Source organism: Cryptomeria japonica, chromosome 4, assembly GCF_030272615.1.
Source record: "Cryptomeria japonica chromosome 4, Sugi_1.0, whole genome shotgun sequence".
NCBI lineage: Eukaryota > Viridiplantae > Streptophyta > Pinopsida > Cupressales > Cupressaceae > Cryptomeria > Cryptomeria japonica.
Window position 1 is genome coordinate 546,774,224 of NC_081408.1, and position 25,330 is coordinate 546,799,553.

At 39.1% G+C, this 25,330-nt stretch overlaps 1 protein-coding gene across 2 annotated transcripts in view; it reads right to left on the reverse strand.

Annotated features, from left to right (window-relative positions):
* Positions 1-25,330, reverse strand: part of LOC131034997 (dehydrodolichyl diphosphate synthase 2) — a 106,608-nt gene that overhangs the window by 54,426 nt on the left and 26,852 nt on the right. For both annotated transcript variants that reach the window (XM_057966629.2, XM_057966628.2), the window contains one exon: positions 6,503-6,570. In XM_057966629.2, coding sequence (XP_057822612.1) covers positions 6,503-6,570 — 68 coding nt within the window. The remainder of the gene's footprint in view (positions 1-6,502; positions 6,571-25,330) is intronic.

The following is a 25,330-nucleotide window of genomic DNA, read 5'->3' on the forward strand; positions in this document are numbered from 1 at the left end:
TATATACATTGTTCTTGATTGTATCCGTGCTCTTTTCAGGTTGAAGTTGGCAAAGCAGGTGAAAAGGAAAGGTGAAGGCTCATCAGCTCACTTACAACATCAAGATCACACACAGAAATATGGAGGAAATTAGCCTGATTTCGTCATTACATCAATGTCATGAAGGATTGCTCAAGCACACTAGGGAAATCAGTCTAACCAAGGAGGAAGGGAGAAACATTCTGATTTCACCAGCATCTTGTCTCATTTCAAGTGAAGGTGAAGTCGTGGTCTATTGAAGAATAATGCAAGGTAACATCACTAGGGTGAGGATCAACATACATCAAGGCTGAATCAACAAGAGCATCAAAGCCCTAGGCATCCAAGGAGGCGGATAGGATCATCATCACAGAATGGAGGAACAAACATCAGAGATACAAGTGTTCACATAGATCATACCATTCAAGACTTCAGCACATAGAGGAAAGTCCAAGACATTGCAACACTCCAAGATTCATCAACACTGCAAACGAAAAATGAAGATTCATCATTGCAAAATCAAGATCAACATCATGAAAGAGTACACACTTGTGATGAGTTACAAGGATCAAGTGGCTGAGGTGGCGCCTAGTCATCACCTACCCAATCACTTCATTCCAATTCAAGGTGTCTAGATACAATGCACCCAACTTATCAAACGAGGATGACAACTACCACATGCAGGCACAAAGGTCAATGTACCTACCCTCCTCATTCATTGGTCAATCAGTCAAGGAAGGACATGTCCTATTTTTGTAAATTTATCATTGGTCAAGCATTAAATGCAATGTAATGGATGTAACAAACCCTAATTAGGGTTTTTATCTTTCAATCTTGGCCATTGATGTGGATCTGATCTTGGACACTCATTGTAAAGAGCTATCTATATAAAGCTCAGTTTCTTCATTTGTAAAGGTTGATAGTGAATAGTCAATAGTTAGCAGGTAGCTGATTAGCATATAGCTAAAGTAGAGTAGGATAAAAGGAGATTGTTGCCAAGACTTTGTTGCAAGAAGCATATTATTTTCATTGAAGATATGGTGAATTTCATGTGCTGATTCGACATTTGCATGATCTCTACTTCTCATTTATTTTCATGTTGATTAGATGGATGGAAGCTATTGTGGATGACTAATGGTGAAATTCTTATGTTCACACTACTAGTATTTTGCTGATTGTGAAGTATCTTGTGTAGTCAACTGAACTCCCTTCATGAGCTTAACTTCGATTGCTACTCATTCGTTGATATGCATCGCATTGATGGTGTTTATGTCGCTAGTAGTAATTTGAACAACATTTTGCTCTCCTTAGAAGATTGCACTAGACTTTGTGGAGTTGCTGTTTTGCATGGCAAAGCAAAGTCTAGTTGAATTTCACTAAGTCATTCATGGTTTCCTGCATTTTTAGGATTAGATTAACTTTCTCAACCCTTTATCCCTTTTTATCTTTTTTAAGTTATATGAATTTCCACATTCCAACAGCATTCAAACATTCAGGTTCAACATAAGTCCCCCTTGGAATACCAGCAATCAAATCAACCATTGAGCTATCTACACGTCAAGACCTAACAATAGAAACCTTGGAGTCATCTCGGTTGATCACATAATTTAGCATCCGAGGAGATTCTGATCAAGAGAGGATAGAGTGCCTTTGGTATTTTATTTTGTGTTGCATAGTGCATAAAAACACATCAACACTCTGCAATTGTAAGGGTATTGTTTTAGTCTTGTACTTAAAAGCTTTTACTGATATCGTTGGCCTATTTGGGCCAGAGATTTATCTATGTTAAATTCTGTTATAGTCGGCCTATATGGCCAATGGTTAATCAACATTAAACCCTTATATTGTTAGCATATTTGGCTAGAGCTTTATCTATGTTTCATTCTGTTATAATCATCCTATATGGCCAGTGGTTTATCAATGTTAAAACCTTATATTGTTGGCCTATTTGGCTAGACATTTATCTATGTTTCATTCTGTTACAGTCGGCCTATATGGCCAGTGGTTTATCAGTATTTAACCCATATATTGTTGGCCTATTTTGGTCAGAGGTTTATCTATGTCAATTTATGTTCTTGTTGACCTTTGGCCAGAGATTTATTAATGATATTCCTCTATTAATGCTGGCGTTTAGGTCAGATGTTTACCCATGTACATGACTGTTCTGTCGATCTATGTACTTTAGATCAATGTGGCTCGTGATGTGATCTATGTACTTTACACTGTTACCTAATTCCAGGTTGAAACTGCAAGAGCCCTCAAAATAAATCTTGAAGTTGATGAAAAGCTCGAGATATAATAGTAAGCTACCAAACTTTGTCACAAGTGTTTCCACCACATTCTCCGATTCCAAAATCGTTTAATCATGATTGAAGTCTAGTCTACAGACAAGCTCTCCAACATGTTCCTTAGCCAAAGGCTCCATTTCATAATGCATTGAAATTCCTGAAAGTTTAAGATTTGTCTTATCTTGAGATGCGAGAATAACAAAACTTCCTTCTCCCAACACATTCTCCCTTAGCAATAGAGCATTTAGTTGATCTTGATTATCGACATCATCAATAACAATGAGAAACTTTAATGAACACTTTTGGATTAGGCACTACATACATTTTACAAGACTGTCTTATCCTTCACTCTTCTTGTTGATTTCCTGAATGGTGTTGGTGAGGCCATTGAGAAGCTTTACTCTACTGTGTCAATGCACACACTGTTAATGTCACGTAGAATGAGTTTGCCAAGTCTCGTAACAGCAAAAACAGCTGCACAAGGCGAATAAGCAGTCGTACAAACAACCTTTCTCTTCATGCTGCCTCTAAACATGTTCGAAGAAAAACATTTGCTGAACGTATGGAGCATACATCTTCACCTTGATTAATGGGACTAGGCATTGCTCTTGAGGTAGATTAAACTAAGCCAACACAGTAATCTTGATTGGTGGGACTGGACACTGCACTTAAGATGAATTCCAATTTTCCAATTAGCACAACTTTACAATGACAAACTCTATTTTACCCTTACCAAACCACGGCATTATGACCACATACTTCATATGTTAAGCTTTGGCACACCAGCAGTTCAATGGATAAGTATTGCAAAGGGATGCCCACTCTGATACCATCAGAGAAATTTGGAGGAAATTTTACACACCAATAATATTATATTTCCTCTCATGTTTCATCCAACAAGGTACTGAAGATTTATAAGAGTTTCATCTCCTATATTATGGGAGAATTCCTATAAAAACTCTTATTCATGGGATAAACAATTCCTAACAAACCATAACAAATACTCACAGGTACTCACAAACTAAAACAAACTAACAAATGACTATTATGTGCATCCTAAAGGCACACTAACAAACCTAAAGATATGGGACTGATGTAATATTCCCAACATCTGTGAATTTTATACAAACAATGAACAAATAGATGATTTTTCTTCCTCTTTTCAGTATTAGGCACTTTAGATTATATCAAGGAACAAATAAAAGCAGTTCTTCTTACGATGTTTCCTCATACAAGTGGCATTTTAATTGTTGCATTCCATTAGAGGTCACTAAAAAGGGGCATATGATCTAATACAATCCAGTCACAAATCATCTAGCAACATGATAATAGCAAAAGACAAGCCAAACAGTTTATTCTGATAAAATACACAACATCAAAACCCACACCATTAGTTCTAGTGACTTTCCAGAATAAACAAATGGTAGATTACCCACTGACAATAGCCACTTTTAACCAGCCAGCCCCTCCAAAGAGCTTATTAAAAGAAAGTCAGAACTCCTAGCAATTATTCACAATTTGTTTTCAATTTCTTGACAGATCTATTTGCATTAGAGGCTAGTAAGGAATGTGTAGGTGTCCCTAAGGAGTCTCTACTTGAACCCACCAACCACAGCCACTTTTGTCCAACCGTACCCTCCACAGAGCTTATTAAAAGAATATTAAGCCAGAACTCCTAGAAATTACTCGCAATTTCCTTTCAATTTCTTGACATATCTGTTTGCATTGCAGGCTAGTAAGGAATATGTGGATGTACACATCTGTTTGCATTGCATTGCTGGTTCATTGTTGCTGGGTGTTAAGAGTGGTTATATGAGAAGTAGCATACTTCTTAAAAGGACTTTTCAATTCAGCTTCCTTAGCCATGGATATTATGAAATCTTGCATTGGCCCTCTCCTAATGGTGGATGATTATGTCAACAGTTCTTTTGCCATCAGCATAGCCACAAACATGTGACAGTGCAGATCTCCATGCATCAACTCCTAGTTTCATCAAGGGGTCCTCTCACCTGACTAATACTCAGAACATATGGCAAGGGGTTTCACCCACTCTAGTTATGTTTATTCTATTCTACTGGTCCAGTAATTAGTTTCCTTTCAAACCCTCGGGTTCTTTATCCCTAAAATTTTTATATTGTAACTTAATGTACTTTCAACTCTCATTGATCTGGTTGGCCAGTTATCGACATTAATATACTTTCTTTCTTTCTTTTTTCTTTCTACAAAGCTACTGCCCAAAATTGTGAAGCAAGTGCTACTGCCCAAGATTGTGAAGTAAGTGCTATAACAACAAATCTTAACCAGACAGCATCCTCTCAAAATTTTACTGTATCCTCTATAATAATACACCACCTAATACTGTAAATTAATATGTCACTATTGAATTACAACACAGATTAGGAATGAGGAATTCTAATAGTCCTATGGTTACTAGTCAACAAGAGAGTAAGCTAGTAAAATGTATTAGATTATGGTTTCTAGTAAATAATGAGGGTATCAATCTTTCATCTTGAAATACTATTCACAAAAATTCTATCATTGGAATAAGCCAATGATTGCTAGGGGCATATTTAAGAGCTTCTAAGAGAAGGTAGACTTGGATGAATCAGAATTGGTTGCAATAACATTCTCACTTTTGCATAGCATTCTCTCCATATTGAGGCTATAAATACTCATTTCACCTTCACTTGTAGGTGCAATTATCTTGAATGGAACCCCAAGTCTACTCTAAGGAAAGGATACTCAATAGACATATACCCATATTAATTGGGTTTCATATTTTCTGCAATAGCCGGTGACTGTAATGTTTTTCTACCCATGGTGATATTCATACTTGGATCATTTGGGCATTTCCAGCAACTTAGACCAACATTGTTGACAAGTCGACTGATCTCATCCTGCCTCACTTGAATCTGAATTCACCTACTCGTGCAATAAACAGCCCCACTCCAGTCACCTTTACAACAAAAAGAGTCAACATGTTCTACAATACTTGGTTCACGAACTTACTAGGTTTGATGAATTTCACAACAGTAAAAGAGTTTCCCCAAACTTGGGAAACTCACCAGAAAAATTGCCAGTGGCAATTATGACAAAAAAACAGAGGAAAAAAGGGTCATTCAACGCATCTTTAGAAGTTAATATTTACCTCGAAGGATTTTATCTGAGAGAAATGAGTAAGAAGTAGAAATGCAGGGGATAAGTCACATCTCTTACCTGAGAGAAGAGACTGTAAATTAGTAGAAATGCAGGGGATAAGTCACATCTCTTACCTGAGAGAAGAGAGTGTAAATTTCTTATTTTACACATTTTTACCTCATATGCAATCTTATACCCTGTTTCAGCATTTCCAATTTTCTCATCGTTATATAGTTTCAATTCATGATATTATATTACCTGTTCATTATTAATTGATCATAAAAGCATGAAACAGACAAGCAGGCAGATATACAAGGCAGGAAAATGGATTCAGTAGGGTCCACCACATTATATAGTGAGAATAATTTTAGAAATATTTTCTACAGTTTGCAACCAAAAAGGAATAAAAAAGTAATTGTGACTGTAATTAAGTTTGAAGCTTTTGGATAAAAGTGTGTGCTTTTTATCCAAAAGCTTCAGGCACAATTGTAATGGACCGTGAAAACCTAATATTTCCAAGTAATTGTAATTGTCACAGACCATTTAACAAATATTTTATAAAAAATGACAACAAATAGAAACATTACATGAGCGACTAACAGATCCTCATTTTGGTGGATTTGATCATTGACATATAAATTCATTTAAGGTAATAATCATAAACTTTATAATTCATTTGGATTAAGTTATTAACTAACATGTTTAATTTTGACTCTAAAGCACATTGCTTGCTTAATTTGCAGAATATATTAGCTATATGAGTTGGAAATTTTGACAAGAATATTACAAATGACAGGTCAATTTAATATTTGTGCTGATGCCCCAAATTCAACATTCTGTCATCCCCATATTTTCCTTTTTTCTTCAGAGTTACTTTTATATTAGGTTTATATTCTTCATAAACGAATAAAGATGAAGCCTCACAAGAACTCACCCTATTAATAATCCACTCATAGCAATTTGCAATAAAAAGAACACCACATTGAAACAAGGAGATGAGAATATTTATCAAAAGTAATGTTTCATGTCGACTGCAATTGACTAAAACTGTCACCTACCTCTTTAAGGTTTCCAATTCATCTTCTAAGACAAACTGAAATAAGTCCATCAGATACCTAACCTCTGTCTGCACCAGAAAACCATTCCATTGGGATCAGAAAGCAATAATTACCAAAAAAATTACTTTAAATACTTTATAAAAATCTGCCCTAGCTGCCACAGTACATTAATGTTCTACAAGTCATGCATAAGCCATAAGGTAAGACTCAATCTCGTTCTGAGTTTTTCATAGACCATATTACCATAACATTGTGAGAATAAGCTGTGATAAAATAGAAAAAATAAAACAGTGACAGGAATGAGTCTTTCTGGCCTTCCGTCCCATTTTGATCTGCCAAATCATTTCTTAAGAAATGGAATCTTAGGAGAAATTTTTTAGGGAGATATCTATTTAATACAATATGGAGATGATTAATTACAAAGTGAGATGTAGTTCCACTTAGAAACATCAATATTTTTGGCACCCTGTAAATGTTTAGGACTGTTTGATATTTCATATTCCAGTTTTGCTGGAGTGTTGATAGTCTGGTTTTTAATGAAGCATTGACAGATCGGAAAGTTGCATGGAGTTCAGAGTCGAGCGTTGTAAGTTTCCCCTGTTGATTCAGCATTGGATATTGTCTGAATTGATGAGAAGTTTAGTTGATCATTGATGATCTTTATACTTGACATAAAGGAACAAATAAAGCTTTGAAGAATAGAGTTGAAAATTGACACATTGTTGATTGGCAGCCTTATTTAATATTCTTTATTAAAATTTAGATAATACATTGAAACTAATAAAATTGGGAGTAGTTTCTAAAAATGTAATATTTGGGAAGACTTTTGAAGACTAAAATCAAAAATTAAAGATTCATTTTAAAATTACATTTAAAAAAAAATTTAATCTGAGGGCCCTGTTCATGTGGCTAAAGTTGGATTACCAACTCCATCCGGTCAATGCAGAATAGAATGTTGTTGAGTATCCTATCCTCTCTTGCGTAAGGAATCCCTAATGATGTTTTAAGTGATCAAAGGGGACAACCTCAAAGTTCCAAATGTCAGTTCATGACTGCGGGATAGCTCAGTGATTTAGTGTGTTTTGCTGGAAACACAAAGGGGACTTATGTGGTTAGATAAAATCAGCTTTGGTTTTACAAGTTCCCTAAGACTCTACAGTCTTATCTTCATCAAATTATTCTTTGTCATGATGCTGTTTATGGCTTCAACTTTCAGATCAAAAAGAGAAAAAAAGGGGAGATAGAGGAAGAAAGTGTAGCGTCGTAAATTGTACGCACTTGCTAGGGTGGTACAATTTCACACCTAGTTTAGCACCCGCCTTGGCGCATTTTGCATTTTGCATTACATTTCCCCTTTAGCACTTAATTAGTCAAATTAATTAGGTCTAAGGTTCTATTTCATCATCTCCCACATCATAAAGTTGGGCCCTTTCATTAAAGTGTGCCCCTTTCATTTTATTCTTCCAATACATCATTTAATCAAAAACCCTAATTAGGTCCTATTTTGAACTTGGGGGCTTGATTTCGGGGGTCAAAACATCTCGAAATCAGCTGTAACTTCGGGATTCTCTCTAAAATCATCATATCCGACGGCCCTGAAAATTTGGTGAAAAGTTGTCGGGACCATGGCGCCCGGAGAGGACCATGGCGCCCGGAGTGCACATGGTCCCGGACATTTTTCCCGAAATTTTAGGAGCGCGATCCAATCATAAAATAAAGCTTAACCCCAAGAAATTGGCGGGATATTCAATCTCTAGGTCGGCCAAAAGTTGAAATTAAGACCTAGGGTTTCATATATAAGAGCTCTCTTTCTTCATTTGAAAGGATCAGAATTTTGGGCTTTCGAGGACCTTCTATGCAGCAAAAGAGCAGATCTTTGAAGACTTCAATAACATTCAACATCCATCCATCAAGCATTCATCAATTTCATTCATTTAGGGCTTGGAAGACATTGAAGAACAATAGGAGATTACCGACTGAAGATTGGCTTGTACTCCTCCCTTGAGGGTTGGGTATGATTTCATGTTGTTTTCATGTCTTTGCATAAGCTTCAATATATCCTTTATTCATGCTTTAGATCACTTTGCATCTTGATTTAGAGCATTTACATTATCATTTACAAGCAATTAGGGTTTACTTTCTAGGTTGCTCTAGTTTGCTTTCTTGCATTTAAAGACCTTGCACACACACTAGGTCTGCACACACAATACATTTTACAATACAACTTGGCTATTCGTGGAGGTGGAAATCACCGAAGCGGGGGTTTGACTAAGGCAAAACCCTATATAGCCGCCCACCACACCTTTTCAGATATAAGTGCAGGTTTCGGAATTTGGACGACGCCGCAAGTTACAGATCCGGAAGAAGCAGACGGAGACCGAACTTCACACCAAATCTCAGAGCAAAAGACCAGGACAGGGGCGTGGGGCGCCCTGGTCCCTGGGACAGGGGCGCTGGGCGCCCTGGTCCTTCTGACAGCATTTTCAGCATTTTTGACAGCTTTTCCAGAGTGCAAAAACAGCAGTTTTCGGAGCAGTTTCAGGGGCAGAATCAGGACAGTGGCGCCCGCGCCCCCGTCCCGAACATTTTCACTCAGATTTTAACACCGGGCACGCATTTACATTCTTGTCTTGTCCTTGTGTTTACAGCTTTCCGCTTTCCATTGTTTAAGTTCAATTCTACAATCTTGTTATTAGTTCATACTTGCACTTTGGGGTTAGGGATTGAACTTGCATTATTTTATCTTTCAATTACAACAAAGAAATAGAAATCCTAATAGGTAGCCCGTGGCTCTCTCTTCCACAAGAAGAAGTAGCCAATTGTGTGATACCTCTAGGCTCTTTCGTATTCCACAAGTGTGTGGTTGAAAGTGAGATTAGGGCATGTTTGCTTAGTGTCACTTTTTCTCCCACACAGAAAGAAACTAACTAATTTATCTAAATCAGCATATTCAAGTGAATACACGGAAACCTTTGAAAAACCAGATCTAACTTTGACAGCTAATACAGCACAACTATGTAAAATCTGATGCAATTTTCAAGGGAAACTAGATTTTCAAGCTATTAAACATGAATACAGAGCTTTTAAATCCATTCATTCAACATTTAATAACCGAACTAAGCATATATATGAGTTCAGACTAACCATAAAGGGGGAATGGCAATCAGCCAGTCCTTAATGGTATGAACTTGAAGACTTCTATCAAATATTAACCTAAACATACTATCTGAAAACAAAATACATAGCATAAAATCAAATGGTGAAGAAGGAGACCATGCACTCACATAAAATTATAACAGCTTTAACTTCCATTAATTTTGTATAAATTTTGACAGAGTTTCAGCAACAATTCTAGAACTTCTTACAAAAACAAGGGAACTCCAATCCCTTTATATAGGTTTCCAAAATTGGATGAATGGCACAAATTTAATCATACGAGTGGCCCAGATTCATCCTCTAAGAGGTGGCTGCCCATACCTATTTAATAAGAAAAATATCCCCTTACCAACAACCAACTAACTAATAACTACCTATCATAAAACTACCCCCCCCCCCAAAAAGTGCACCTGCACGGAGCTCAAAAGTTGCAAAAGCACTTTAGTGGTGGGAAGAAATAACTATTTATGGAAAACTGACTTTTATGATCCTAAGGTTGACTTTTTCTCCAAAAAGTCAATTTCTCCATCCAAATGATCTTTCCAAATATCCAAGTTTGTTGTGCGCTCTACCCGAACATATTCTCTGAACTTTATGCACATAGGGAACAATTCATTACTAGGAGGAATAGGAGGATTATGCATTTTGAACTGGATGCCCTCTCGATGGTTGTCCACAACTCTCAACTGCCCGAACCATTCTACCTAATAAGTCTCAAAACGCAACACCTTTGCTTGCAGCGTGTTGACGAAGTCTATGTCAGCCATGGAGTATGTGATTTTATCAATCTTTAACCTGCCATTTGTTGATATGTCTTTTATGCACATGCGAACACAGAATAAAATACCAAGTTATCTTATCCTCTCTTGAACAAAGTTTCCTCAAATGCTGAAGATTTCACCTAGGGATCAATCGAGGCAACTCCAAGGTTCTGGTATGTAGGGTCTCTACGTGTGGATAAGCTCTTGTGGTGTGATGTGATTTTGTTGGAATCACAAGGGGACTTACATTCAAATGTTTGAGCGTCTGATTTGCAGGAACTTGAATCCTATCTACTGGCTGGAAGATAAAGAAATAGCAAAAGATACAAGGTTTGGAGAATCTAATCTAAGACCTAGAATGCGAGAAGATGGATGAATGATTAGGTGGAGTCCTATTGGGCTGGGTCTCACCATCAGGTTGAACAATCCGACACCCACTCAGTGCGATCTTCTAAGGGATGCTTCGAAAATATTCAAATCGTACACCATCAGATACTGATCACCATTCAAGTTAATGCATGAACAATAGACGCGCAATGACTCAAGATTAAGCTTATTCTATGCCAGTTGACCACGCAAGGCGCACTTACAATCAGTAAGAGGCTAGTGGTTTGGATTAGGTGGATTCCACGCAAGTGCATTCAATAACTTCCTTCCTTCAATCTAATTATTTACCATCTAAAATGAAGACTCAACAAGAGACCATGCATATTGCAAAGAAACAACACACTTCCATAACTTCAATGAAAATGGAGTTCATTTGCAATTAAGGCAACAATTTCTTGCCTTCTCCTAATCTACCCTAATTGCTATTCTATTTGCTATTAATCATTAGCTATTCTAACCTCTATGAACTAACTATTAACCTTTACAAATGAAGAGCCAAAGCTTTATATAGAGAGCTCCTTACATTTCAATGGCTCTAATTGATTTAGAATGAATGGTTAGGATTACAAGATAGAAACCCTAATTAGGGTTTGTTATAACAAACTCCTTTAGCCAATGAGAAAATTGCATTCCATGAATGAGGACCAATAGATGTCACGGGTAGGTGCCTCGAAGTTTGTGCCCTCACCAGTGAGTCAGGTACATTGAATCTGGACATGTTGATGTGGACCTATCCGGCTAGAGGAACGGTGACTGGGATGCCACCTTGTTTGACGTTTGTGTCTTGGTTGATCCTCCTCTGTCTTTGATGTTCTTGATGGATGACGTGCCTCTCCTTGGCTCTCCTGTGCTTGATGAGGCTTCTTCACGGTCAAGCAATTTCTTCTTTTCTGCCATCTTGTGATTTCTTCATGTGATAGAATGAGGTCCTTGAGGATAGCTTGGTCCATTATGTGCAATTCCTTGAACACTTGAAGGCCTTCAACTTGGAAGTACTTTGAGTCCTCTCTCACGCATTTGAAGTGCCCTTGATGATGATGGGACTGGAATAGGTCGCCCTTGTCCTGGCCTAATCCTCCTCCATCTACAAAACAAACCAAAAGATGATTAAGTATACATGATATATTTGTCCTAACATGGCATTTCTTACCCAAAATCATCAACAAGAAGGCATTAGAATGAAATTCGCTCAAGATCCTCTCCAAGGACAGGCCCTATAGGAATTTCGCTTTGGACCCTTTGGAAGGGTCAGGAGCGATTTTTTCTTTTTAGACTCAAATCTCCCATTTCCTCAATCTTCAGTTGCTTCCAAGGCATGATAACATTCTAACTACGGCTCCAAGGCACAAAATTGGTCCAAATTTGAAACAAGGAGGATCATCCTATGAAAATTCACTCTAGACCCTTTGGAAGGGTCAGGAGCGATTTTTGCTATTTTGTTCAATTTACCTCACATTTTCATCATTTCACAATCTTGAACTTAACCCTTCAATCCTCTTGCCATTATGATCTCACAACTAGCCCTTTGCCCAACTCAAACATGGTGAAAATAGGGATTTCAAAGGATTTCGCTCTGGACCCTTTAGAAGGGTCAAGAGCGAAATTCATGATTAAGACTCAATTTCATCCCTTGCTCCAAATTGCTTCTCAAGGCAAGTATATAATAATCTTCTCTCCACCAATGCCTTAGGAAACCAAATCTAGATCTCAAATATGAGCAAATTAGATGTTCTAAAGAATTTTGCTCTGGACCCTTTGGAAGGGTCAAGAGCAAAATTCACATTTTTGGACAAACTCTTCATATTTTGAGATCACAACTTTGTCAAATGGATGCCTAGGGGTCCCTTTAAGTTCAATCAACCCTGGTCAATGTTAGGCCTGACACAAAAATGGGAGAAAAAGGAGGTTTTGGGAATTTCGCTCTAGACCCTTTGGAAGGGTCGGGAGCGAAATTCATGCTTTAGGTCAAAATCTTTCATTTCCTTCACTTTCAATCACTTCTTAAGGCAAGAATATATCACTCCACTCTCAACCATGTCCAAGGAATTAAGATTTTGGTTTAATCAAGGAAGAAAATAGTGCTTATGGGAAATTTTGCTCTAGACCCTTTGGAAGGGTCAGGAGCGAAATTCTTCCTTCAGGTTGATTTCACACTTCTTTTCCTCAAAACTCACCTCAAACTTGACTTATCCAATCTCTTATCACCATAATCAAGTCAATTTGCCATCTATTTAACTCAAAACAAGGTCTTTTTAATGCATTAGGCAAAATAGAGAGTCAAGTTGAGGATTTCGCTTTGGACCCTTTGGAAGGGTCAGGAGCGAAATTCACATTTAGGCTCATTTTTGCATTTCCTTTTGCCTCAAACTACCTTTCAAAGGCAAGTACGCATCAAAGCCTTCCCAACCATGCCTTAGAAGTCAAAAATCTTGGTCATAACAAGGAGCAAATAGGAGTTATGGGAAATTTCCCTCTGGACCCTTTAGAAGGGTCAGGAACGAAATTTGTCTTTGAGCTCATTTCACACCTCCTTTCTCCTTTCTTTGCCTTGAATCTAACTTCTCAAACCTTCTTCTATCTCCCTCAAGTCAACTTGCTCTCCAAGTGGTGTTTATTTCAAAGTTTTAGTGAGGAAATAAGGTCTCCCAAGAATTTCGCTTTGGAACCTTTGGAAGGATCAGGAGCGAAATTCAAGTTTTAGGCTCAAATTGACTTCATCTCCACGCTTTCCTTATCAAAACAAGTGCTTTGCTCTCAAAAATGCATGGGACAAGGATTAGTTCATAGGTTTGGGCAAGGTAGAATTGCCTTATGGAGAAATTCGCTCTGGACCCTTTGGAAGGGTCAGGAGCGAAATTTCTCTTCTAGGCTCAATTCACCTTCTCTTCCACTTGGCTTTGTCTTAGACTCAACCCTTGATCCATTTCCTTCCATAGTCTTGCAAATTTACCCAACCATCCAATGACTTAGGTGAAGACTTAGGTCCTTTGGGAAATTTCGCTCTAGACCCTTTGGAAGGGTCAAGAGCAAAATTTTAATTTTAGCTCAAGTTTCTTGACCTTTTTCACTCATCATGCTTTAGTCTTATCTTCTTGAATCCTCTCCTTGCCATTCAAGTCCATTATTTGATATCCTTAATGAAGAAATAAGCAATAAGAAGGATTTCGCTCTGGACCCTTTGGAAGGGTCAGGAGTGAAATTTGCAATCATGTCCAAATTCCTCACTTTTCATCACTTCTCCTTATTGCAAACATTAATGGTCTCTTCATACCACCATAAGGACAAGGTTTCTTATGCAAATTAGGACTAGGAAAGAAGATCCAAGGAAATTCGCTCTAGATCCTTTGGAAGGGTCAAGAGCAAAATTGGTGAATTTGCCTTAGACATTACTCAAACATTCAAAGTTCTCCCTCAATCACATTGCTCTTACCTCAAACAAACCACCTTGAGGAGTTCCTAGCTCAAAAGAATTGGATTACAAGGACATCTTAGCCATTTCGCCTAGGTACCTCTGGAAGGACAGGACCTATCCAAGAATTTTCCTCTGGACCCTTTGGAAGGGTCAGGAGCGAAATTTTCATTTTAGGCTCAATTTCCTTATTTTACTCATTCCAACTTGTTCCCAAGGCCAAAAAGAATAGGTCATTGCTCACTCAATCAAGATGTAGGGGCAAGCTTTGAGGCCTAGACCAGGAGCAAAAGAGGCTTCAAAGGAAATTCACACAAATTCCTCATCACTTCCTTGACTAAATGCCCTAGGTCTCAAAAGGCAAGACTGTTGGCAAGATATAAGGACTTCCTCAAACCCGACCCAACCTAGAAACAAGAGCAAGGCCTGACCTAGAGAAGGCTTTCAAAGAGACCCTGACCTGGACCACCTATTGACCCACCTCGACTCAAGCAGAGCCTGCTATCCTAATGATCTCCCTGGCAACTCTCCAATGCAAAGGCTAATAGCCAAGACCAGGCAAACAAGCAAACTAAACTAACCCTAGAAAGCAAAAAGGTAGGGGTCCCCATTTGCAATGGGACGATGTGTGAATACGTCACAACACCATTCCAGCGCGATATCATATCGCCCAACTCCATGTTATCATTCCAATCGATGACCAACTCCTTGAGGACACTCGCCGAAACTCTTAACATCAGACAAGGCTTCCTCTCTTTCCTCCTGCAATTTGTTGATGGTACTTGCCATGTCAGTCTTTGTGCTAATAATCCAATACCATTCTTTAAAAGTACTGACACCATGGAGATCCAGGATTGCCTACAGCGTGGGAATCTGGGTGTGAGTCCAGAATAAGGCTCTCATGATGGGTAGAGCCATACCAAACATTTCCTGAAATTTGACATATTCTTTCCTGACCTCCAACATCTTCATGCGGGTTGACTGTAGATCAATTGCCATGTTGACTGCATCCCTGATAACTTGCCTTGACGCTCTTGATCCATTCTCTAACTGCCTTAGCTGTGTCACGCACTCCCTCAAACTCAGCTGTAGTTTTCTGTGCCAATGCTAATGGAGGTGTTGGTTCCCAAACCAACAGTCTCTGAGTTCTAAAGGAATTGCCACTAACTCATCAACAAACTCGAAGAAGGATTTGGCCAACTGAACGAGATTCAATCACAATGACTGAGATCTCCTGCATTTTTTACTCTGCGAGACCAAGGCGGGTGAACCTATGTAATGTCTTCCTGCAATCATACTTAAAGATCCTATATGCAAAAGACATATTTCATCATTCTACTCAAGCATCTTAGTCTCTTCCTTGAAGAGAAGAAAAAATAGAACAAACACCAAACTTGCTGGGATAAAGTAAGTAATCCTTGATCATTTACTTCATAAAAGATGTTACATATTGGAGACAATAATAAAAAAGACCAATATTCATTATATGCTTGTCTGGTTACAACTACTCAGACCATAAAGCAACTACAAACTGAAAAATAACACTAACTGTCATTAAAACTTACACCCTATACATGGAAGCCTTGCTTCCAGAATGATGAGAAAATTACATTCAAAATTATTATTCTGAGAAGAAGAAAGAGTATACATCCAAGAGAGAAAGACCTAATGTAAACCCTAAAGGCATCTTGAGAATTGACTTGTCTTTTCTCTTGAAATCTGCATTTTGAAGCCTGCTCTTGTCCTTTCAAAATTTGCCAAAAACTAGCACCTGACCCCTGCTGGAAAAGTTGAAAATCTGAAAATTACCATCTTGGTCATTGGTCAATTCAACTTCCTGCACCTCTACCAATGTTTGCCACTTTTGGTCACTGTCCATCTTTGTCCTCTGATTTGCATTTTCAACTTGCCAAAGAAATCTGGAGAAATCTGAAAAGTAATCCCTCAGTAGCGTGTCAAAATCAAAAATCAGCCCACTTTTCAAAACTTTCTAATTTTAGCATGTTGTCCACTTTGTGCCAGGAACTCACTTTTCCCTCTTCTTGAAAACTGAAAATTTCCCTTTAGATGAAAGTCCAAACTTGACTTTTAGCTGCACTTCTCTTATCTGACTGAAAATAGCAAAAAGGCCCCTGTGACTGAAAAGCTCAGTCATTGCATTTTATGCACCTTTAGCATATATTCACAAATGAAAATGACCTCCTCTCTTGGTGTAAATGAATTATCTTGCAGCCTACACAAGACAATTATTAGTAAAAGAAACATTTTCCATTTATTCACTAAAAGGTTTACTCTACCCTTCCACAAGTGCAATCTCTTTATTCATCTTCAGCAAGTAACAATTTGCCCTCTTCCTTGTTTACACCTGACAAATTTGAATAGCCCTGTAAAAATGATCCCCTTTAGGTGAAAGACATTTTTGACCTTTTACTGCATCATCCTTTGGTTTCACTGGCTAAGAGTATTTCTTTGATTGGTGAAACTACTCCCTCTTGGCAATTTTTCTCTAAAATTTACCTTCATCCTTGCTGCTACATTATTGTTTTGAGAAGGACAGATCAAGGATTTGGATGAAAATTTACTTTCATCCTCATATCATCTTGAGTGGGAGTGTTTCACCCTTAATGTGAAAAAATATCATTGTTGCATCTTTTCAACATTAATACCCACGAATGAATACATTGGCTCAAAAACAATGCTTCTCTGTGTGAGAGAACTTATACTGGGTTCGATCAGCAAATCTCTGCTTTTTAACGATTGCCATCGCCCATCTACATGAGCTGCTCATAAATTTGAATTTGGGAAGTGCTTCCACTATTTCAACTTGAAAAATACGAACCATTGAGATCAACCTCCTTCAAAGCCCCCGGTATTGCCAACAAATGTAGGAGTGCATCCCACAACTTCAAACAGTCCACGTCTTGCTTTTATCCCCATGCTTCCATGGATACCACTGCCTCTGATCTGGATATTAAATATCAAATCTGCATTGGGCCCCTACTATATACAGCTGAAAGTAAATCCATTGTGTTCTGGTTTACCATGATCACTAATGGCATTTGGATGAAATATTTCCCACATTCCTTATTTATCGGCATTGAGAAAATCGTCCACTTAACATTCAAGCGTTAAAAATGCCTTGAGTATAGATCACCGCAGCGAGCAATATTCATGAAAAATCTAATGCACTATTATTTTCCCTGAGAACTCCCAGAGCATTGCCTTGAACCCATTTTATGCGCATGACTATATATAAACTGTCTCTACCTTAGGCTTGACACGTTGTGCATCCATTTACAGTGCTCCTTTAACAATTTCCCAATAGTCTTAGCTTCGGTTATGAGAAGATTGAAGAACATATACTGCCCCTCTATGAATACTCACAGCCCTCTCTGCGACATTGTACCTATGCGCAATACCCCCTCATAGCCACGATGACTCAAAATGGCCTTGAAACAGTCTCATTCTGCAAACATGCATTTGACGCTGGCATTGATACGTTTAAATTTGCGATGAACATCCCGCTCATGTTGCTCAACACAATCCCTTCATGCCGCTGCAACTTTAAAATACCCCAAATGCCATGATCATAAGGCAAAAAGCTTGACCGTTACAAAACACAGACTCAGCCCTGAGCCACACCCCATTGAATCAAAACATCATCAAATCTGCAGCAGTGATAGCAATCACCCATATCCCTTGCCTCTTGATTCGATCTTTGCTGTGTTGGAACGATTCCTTGCATCGATGCTTTCATTCCCATGCTTTTAAATTTCCCTACGCAATCTTTATAAATGGTTTTCACCATATTCATGGCTGAAAGACTCTGAAAAGCGTGACTTGCATTGCAACACCGTCCAGTTGCATTCTCAAACCTTCCTACAAAAGCTTTGTGTCCACTAACACCATCACACATTTCGCACAGATGCGTAGTTGATGCAGCCTCAGCACTTAAAAAGAAATGCTAACGTCTTCCTCTCTCCTGTGCACTCAATTCATTGTAGTGCCTTCAAAATCCCTACCAGCCATGGGATTAAATTTCTTCTTGCAAAGAGAATTCACGACATTCTACACACATACCCTAAAAATCTTAAGTTTGGCTTGCCCTAATTTTACATTATCTTGCTTTTATTTCTTCCTCCGCCCAGCATGCATTTCTTATCCTGCATTACTTTTATTTTCGCATTTAACTGCATGCGGGATGGCGGGCAACTTTGAATTCTCCTGCCCCACGCCTGTCTTGGAAGTTGCATCGCTCATCGCGGGGTGGCGGGAAAGCCTCCTCCCCAGGCTTCCCACTTCCCGCATCCTGCTCTGAATGCACGCTTTCGGACCGTGGGATGGCAAGGGAAATTCCTCTCCCTATCCGCCAACTATCCCGCATCCTCTCATCATCTCCCCTCAAGGACTCGCGAGGTGGCAGGAGTGAAGGCCAATGCGAATTTATAAACTCCCTTTACTTTTCCACATGAGCCCCCACCATGAAATTAATTCTCCTGGGCAAAACAATTAGATCGAATCACAAATGAAGATAATTCTGATTGTATTTCAATATGTCCCCATTTTTTATTATATCCGCACAGCCATAACAATCTCACTTCAGCAAGTAATCATCTCCTTTGTTATTAAATTATCATAAAATAATTTAATATATTTTATTTTATCCTCTTCAATTATTTGAGACAATTCAATAAGCTCATCCCCTTTTACACTATTGTGTACTTATTAAAACAATCAAATAACCTATGCGGTTTCTTGTGCCCGCAAACCTCAATTGGTCAAATATTATATTATTTAAGCTCGAGAGGCTTTGCAAAATCCTTTCCACTGAGTTTCAATTAATCACACCAAGTCGTGTCATTAGTCGGGCCCTAGGTGGGCCCAGCTAAAAAAAAAATCATTTCTAAACAACTGGCCACTGAAAATGATTTAATACCCTGACTCGAGATGCTTTGAATCTAAGAAGATTGAAGGCGCGATCAATAAACTCGACATTTTACAACTTTGAAATTCGGTCAAAAACACTTGAGTAGCCTCTGGAACTGGCTTTAAAGACTGACCAAAACACATGACCAAACCCTAAGAGCTAGCACACTGACAGACTGTAGTATGAAGAATCCAGAGAATCAGACGGATCGTCATTATGACATCCAAGGCAAAAATTATTGACCTCCAAAGTTGCCTACTCAAGCTCTTGTGAATCTGCAACTGCTAAATCAACCTGAGTTGCATCCGATACCTGATCTGAAAAAATATCAAATCTCCACTTCAAGGGCCGCCATTTGGCATGTTGGCACATGAACATACCCTAAACACCTGTGTAAGAGGGTTTGACCTGATTAGATCACGTGTGCAAATTATTCACCCTCAAAGTTGTCTTCTCTGAAAATACTGAACAGGCTGCCTGAGAAACCCTCAAAATGTTCGTTTGGAATGGGCTTCAAAAACCAATCAACTGACGAGCTAGGGGTCTACAAACTGGGGATCTGATAGATAATTTACTGAGAATCATGGGGTGCATTCATCTTGAAGTGCAGGTTGACTAGGCGCAAAATAAAAATTTACAAAGTGGGTCTTTGACTGCTGTTTGACACTGTCCAGTTTGCAAAACTGAACTTTTTGAAATAGAATTAGCTTTGAAACTCAGCAGATGGATTCATGGGATTTAGCCACTTGGCATGGGGCTTCAAAAAGTAGTAGAGAATCACGCACAACTCTCTGGTTGGCTTGAAAATCAACTGGCAAAAAGATACACTGCCTCAAACAGGGCTACTCAGAAAAGTGTAAACATGTGCAAACAGCAACCCTAACTTTTGGACCTCCCAAGGAGACGTCACAAATGCATCAAAACTGATCCGAGGAAGCTGCAAAGGTACATGGAATGTCTATAAGGTGTATAACCATCCCCCAAAGGGATTTCTCATGACAATTCTCCAGCGCAAAAATATGAGCTAACCAACTGAGCTACTCATGCCTGTTCTACAAGGGCAAATTTGAATGCAATCTACAAAATTTTGAGCCTGGGTCCTCAAATTTATGCAAAATTTCGAGGTCCCAACAGTGGCTCTAGCTCGAGGATGCATGCCCCTTGTGAGCATGGCAAGATCCCAGATCTCTGGGGAGCAAACCGGCTGCCTACTCCATTAAGCACATAGTCAAAAAAGGTCTTCTCTGCCCCACACTGTTGTGGCTTGAGCATCAAACCACACATGATGGCCCAAGGCCATCTAAAAAGAAAGGCCCATGCTTCCCTCTGTCATTAACATGGTTCTCCTCGGATTGCATTGAAACCAATTTGATGATATAGTTGGGTTGCTGCTGACTCAACACATTGGCATTTCTCACCCAGCCACCATACTGAAAACTATCAGTGCATATATTGTCAATAAACATCTGAAACCCATGCACTGACTGAAAATACTGATCATTGTGTAACATGCATGTGTTATGCTCATTAAACAATACACTGCTATGCTTCTCATAACACACATCATGGCTCAAATCATTGTCACATTCCATAAAAACACCATTCAGCTAAGAAAACAAAAGCTCATAACCCGGCACACAAGTGAAAACATAGGTCTCATTCAAATCATTAGTTTGCATGGAAAAATTTTGCTTTGAAAAGAACCTCTTTGCGGATCATGTACACCATGCAAACCACTATCAAGAAAAGAGAAAGGATCAATCACGACCTATACATGTAACTACAAATCATCAAGCTGAAAAGAAACTTCAGCCTCTAACTCTGAGTCCCATTTGATGTCATTCACATCAGCAACTTGGATGCATGCTGGATCAGCACATTCACTATTCCATGATCCTTCATATGCATGCATTTTGTCTTCCCACTCATATGAGAGCTCATCACCGTGGGGTTCAACACACCGGGTTGGGGGCTTGCATGTATTTATTAAATTGGATTCATCATCACACTTTTCCAGCCCATCACCACTTTGATCATAGCAATCAAAAGTCATCTCCCCTTCATATGCACCATCACATTCACAAAGAGTGCCATCACTATCATCCACACGCATGCCATCAAAATAAAAATCTGATTTTTATCAACATGCATATCCTCGTTATCAGCACACATGTCATAGTTGAATTCAAAGAATCCCATGCCCTCAAGCTCTTTGTCCTCTTGCACATCAGTTGGTTCAAACATGGAATGGAGATTAACAATAGGTGCATTGCTTAATGCGTCATAAGAGACAACCTCACTGTCAAAAAACAAATCAGCAGGGTGCATAGATTCTTTATTTTTTCCTTGTGCATACCTCAGGTACTCTGCTGCTAGTAAGTCTGAGATGCCTTCACTGTTGATTAAACATGTGTCATCTTCACTCATATGCCCCCTACTGTTGTCCTTTTCAACTGAAAACTCACTGGATTCATAAGAGCATGTATCTATCATGTTATGGGAGATTGCATCTCCAACAACCTTCTCAAAATCACAATCACCATTCAAAAAAGATTGCTGACCATGTAGATGCTCATCTTCGACTTCATTCAAGCTGTCACAACATTCATCTTCAAGTTCAAGCTCTTCATCCAACTGCTGTTCACAATTCTTATCTCCTTCATGCTGATCATGTGACTGATTTTCAACAGTGTAGGGAGCATTATCATTAGCTTGTGCATTCTCATGAAATTCTTGCTCAACCTTGTCATTATCAGCATGCAAGCTTTTACCATCAAGCTGCATTTTAGATTTGGAATCCTCAAATATATCAATCCATGCAACTATCTAGTTAAATCAATCTAATTTCGAATTTCTTGGCCAATGAACAGTATCAGGTTCATAGACTTTCAAAAATAAATCTATCCACTCAGAATCTTGAAGCATAAAACTCATAGGAATACTTTGTAATGCCTTCAAGAATCTTGACAGCAATGCGTAAGGTCGTTCACCTACTTGTTTCTTCATGTCCAGCTACTTCATGAAATATTGGAACCTTGTTCTCTAGATGCCTCAGCGGACTCATTGCATACCTGCGACTGATCAGACGTGGAAGGTTGGTTGGGTGTTGTGTCTTGTCCTTTACTCACAATTGAATTTTCACCCACCTCACTGAACAACTGCTAAGTAGCTTCCAATGCCGGTTTCTCTTCAGTCCCATGGGGCTCTTCGGTTTTATCCTCTTCTCTCTCTCCTTCAACTGTAGTACTACCTCCTGCATCACCTTTTTCTTCTTGTTCTTCATTCTGCAGAAATTCACCCTTCTCGACCTGATTTTCAGGCCTATCCAGATTAATGATCTACATATCTGTTCCCTGCTCATTAATCTGTTGCAGATCATCTGTCTCTTGTGGCTCATTTGCCTCTATGGCAACTGGATCATTTTGCGGAGGTGGGGTAGGCAAATGATCAAGTTCAACTACCTCATCATCCGAGTTGGGGTCCTTAGATGAAGTGGCGACCTCTAGCCTTCTTATTGGGATCTTCTCCCGCACATGGGCCTCGGGTGATTGACTGGGGTTCCTTTTTATTCTCTTTGATGTTCGGGTTCCCCTGCTGGCCTTTGCCTTCTTTCTTTTCTTTTCAAGTTTTTCAACTTCTTCCTCCCTAGCTACACTTGATGCTCCCTCATCTTCTGAAGACTAGGACTCAAAGTCCCCCATAAGATTATATGTGAACTGGATCCCCTCATGGGTTAGCCTCTCCATCTGCTGGTATAGCCAGCTATCTGTATATCTCTTGGGACCTTCCATTATCGCTTCCAAATTTGAGATAGGGTCTTGGGCCCAGTTAATGGATGGTGGGAGGTCTTTGATTGCCTCGTAGTCCTGGGTCTACAAGCAATCCCCATAATCGACTATCTGATCTCGGACCCGACGGTACTCGAAAATTCTCATTTGCTGAATACTTAACCTTGAATATTCTCGTCGACAGACCTCAAAGTCGTCTGGGCAGTTAGTCCAGTAGTCCTCTATGGATGCTTTACCTCTATACTGTCTGCCATAAGCCTCCTTCCCTAATCTAGCAAGGTTGAAGCATTTCCTAGGGAGGTGTTGTTGTAGGCAATATGATGCTAGCTCGTCGAAGGATTCCTCGGCATGCACAGAGTTTTTGAAGTACACATCATTGTTCCCTATGACCATTGGGAATGTGAATCCTAATTGCCTCTTCTCTCTGAGTATGTGTCCAGCTGGGTGCGCCTGTCTAGCAACTTCTAAGAGGACCATTGTATCTGACAGATAACGGGGAAGTCGGAATGGTGTTCCCTCAAAGCCTGAAATTTTGATATAGGAGAAACGAGGGAACTGAATGAACCATGCTCCATACTTCCATATCAATCCTCCTTGCATCATTTGGACCATGCGCATCGTGAATGCATCATTCACGCACTCATACCAGCCTATTGCATAAGCGATGTTGTTTTTCTCCCTCTGAGCTATGTTGTAATAATGCAGCTGAGGGTAACAGTCGTATACCTTCACCTGATTTGGTCCATTCCCAATTTCTCTTGTTCAGATCAACCCTGGCAACTGCTAATGTCTAGCAAACATGTAAACCAAGTAGGAAGTCATGGTGAAGTATTTCTTCTCTGCGATCTCGACTAGCTGTGTGTGGATGTTGTCGCTTATGATTTGAGCCCAATCGAACTTAGCCTTTCCATTGAAGACCTGCTCTGTGAAATAAAACATCCACTCCTCAAACAAGTTAGAGTGGGGGAACCCCATGACTCGACTAAGCAGTGTGACCATGTCCCTGTATTCCTCAATGAACTCGCTTCTATAGGTCTTCTTGACGATCCTAGTGCTCAAGGCTCTCCTTACTTTGAACCATTCTTCGTTTACTATACCCTTGCACTTGATGGGATCCATATCAAAAGCGAGTTGGGCCTCATCTATGGTTACCGTGATGGCGCCCGTAGGAAGCGGGATGTCAAATGCTTCTCCAATGACCTCTGGAGTGAAATCAGCCATCACCATCCCATTTACAACTCCCACTCTACTCTCTGGCCAATAGTGCTTTGCGGCCTCGACCACAAGCTCATAGTTTTGAATTGCCAGTGGGAAACCTACAGCCTCTGCAATGCCGCTCTCTACCATCCGTATGCGTTTGGAGCATATACCCTTTCCCTGAAGTTTCAAATGTCTACATATCCAATATTTGTATCACCTACGTTTTCCCAATTACTCGGGACTCTGGACTCCTTTATCACCCCATGATACTGATGCTTCATCTTTTCAAGCTTGCGAGGAATGTGAGCTTTGGACGTCTGTGATGTCCTTGGTGCGTCAAGTGCCTTGGAAGATTCTGCCACCTGATTAGGCATTTATCCTGCACACCTAGACACGAATCACGAGACAAGTTTAAGGTGAAAAACGTGGGTTAGCAGTGCCAGAAGATGGTGTTAGCACTAAAATCGTTAAACAGCGAGATAATCAGAATTTAAAAATGCAGTAAAACGTGCTATTTAAACAATTTGTATTCTGTGGATGGAGATAAATGTAATTAGGATTCTGAAAATCAAGTGGTTTTGGTTTGAGCGAATTTTCAAAATATTGTTGCTCCTTATTTCGTTGATGTTGTGAAAGTTGGGAACGTTTTTGGTTTTCAGCGTTAAGTTTTCAATTTGTTTGCTTTGAACGTTTTGAAAATGTGCTTGTAAAAGATGGTTTTGTTTCCGTTTAAGCCAAAGTCTCTAAATTTGCCTAAGTTTCAAATCTTGGCTAGACGCTGAATTTGACAATCAATGGTTGTTGCCTAGGGTTAAGTTTAAGATTTACTTGAATTTGTTTTGCATATTAACCCTAGTTAAAACATGAACATTCATATGCAAAATTTTAACTATTAAGGGGAAATTTTAACTACCTGTTGATGTGTGTTTTATGCACATAACATTATAGAATAAATTACCAAGATAATTTACCCTCTCTTGAACAAAATCACCTCAGATGCTAAGAATGAGATCAACTAAAATGATTCCAAGGTTTCTACATGTCAGGTCTTGACAAGTGGGTAACTCAATGGTCGATGTGAATTGGTGTGTTCACTTGAGGACTTATACAAATGTTTGGATTATCATGAATGATGCGGAATAGGTGTGCTGACAACTTAAGATTTATCAATATGGCTCTAGATTTTACTTCTTACTAAAA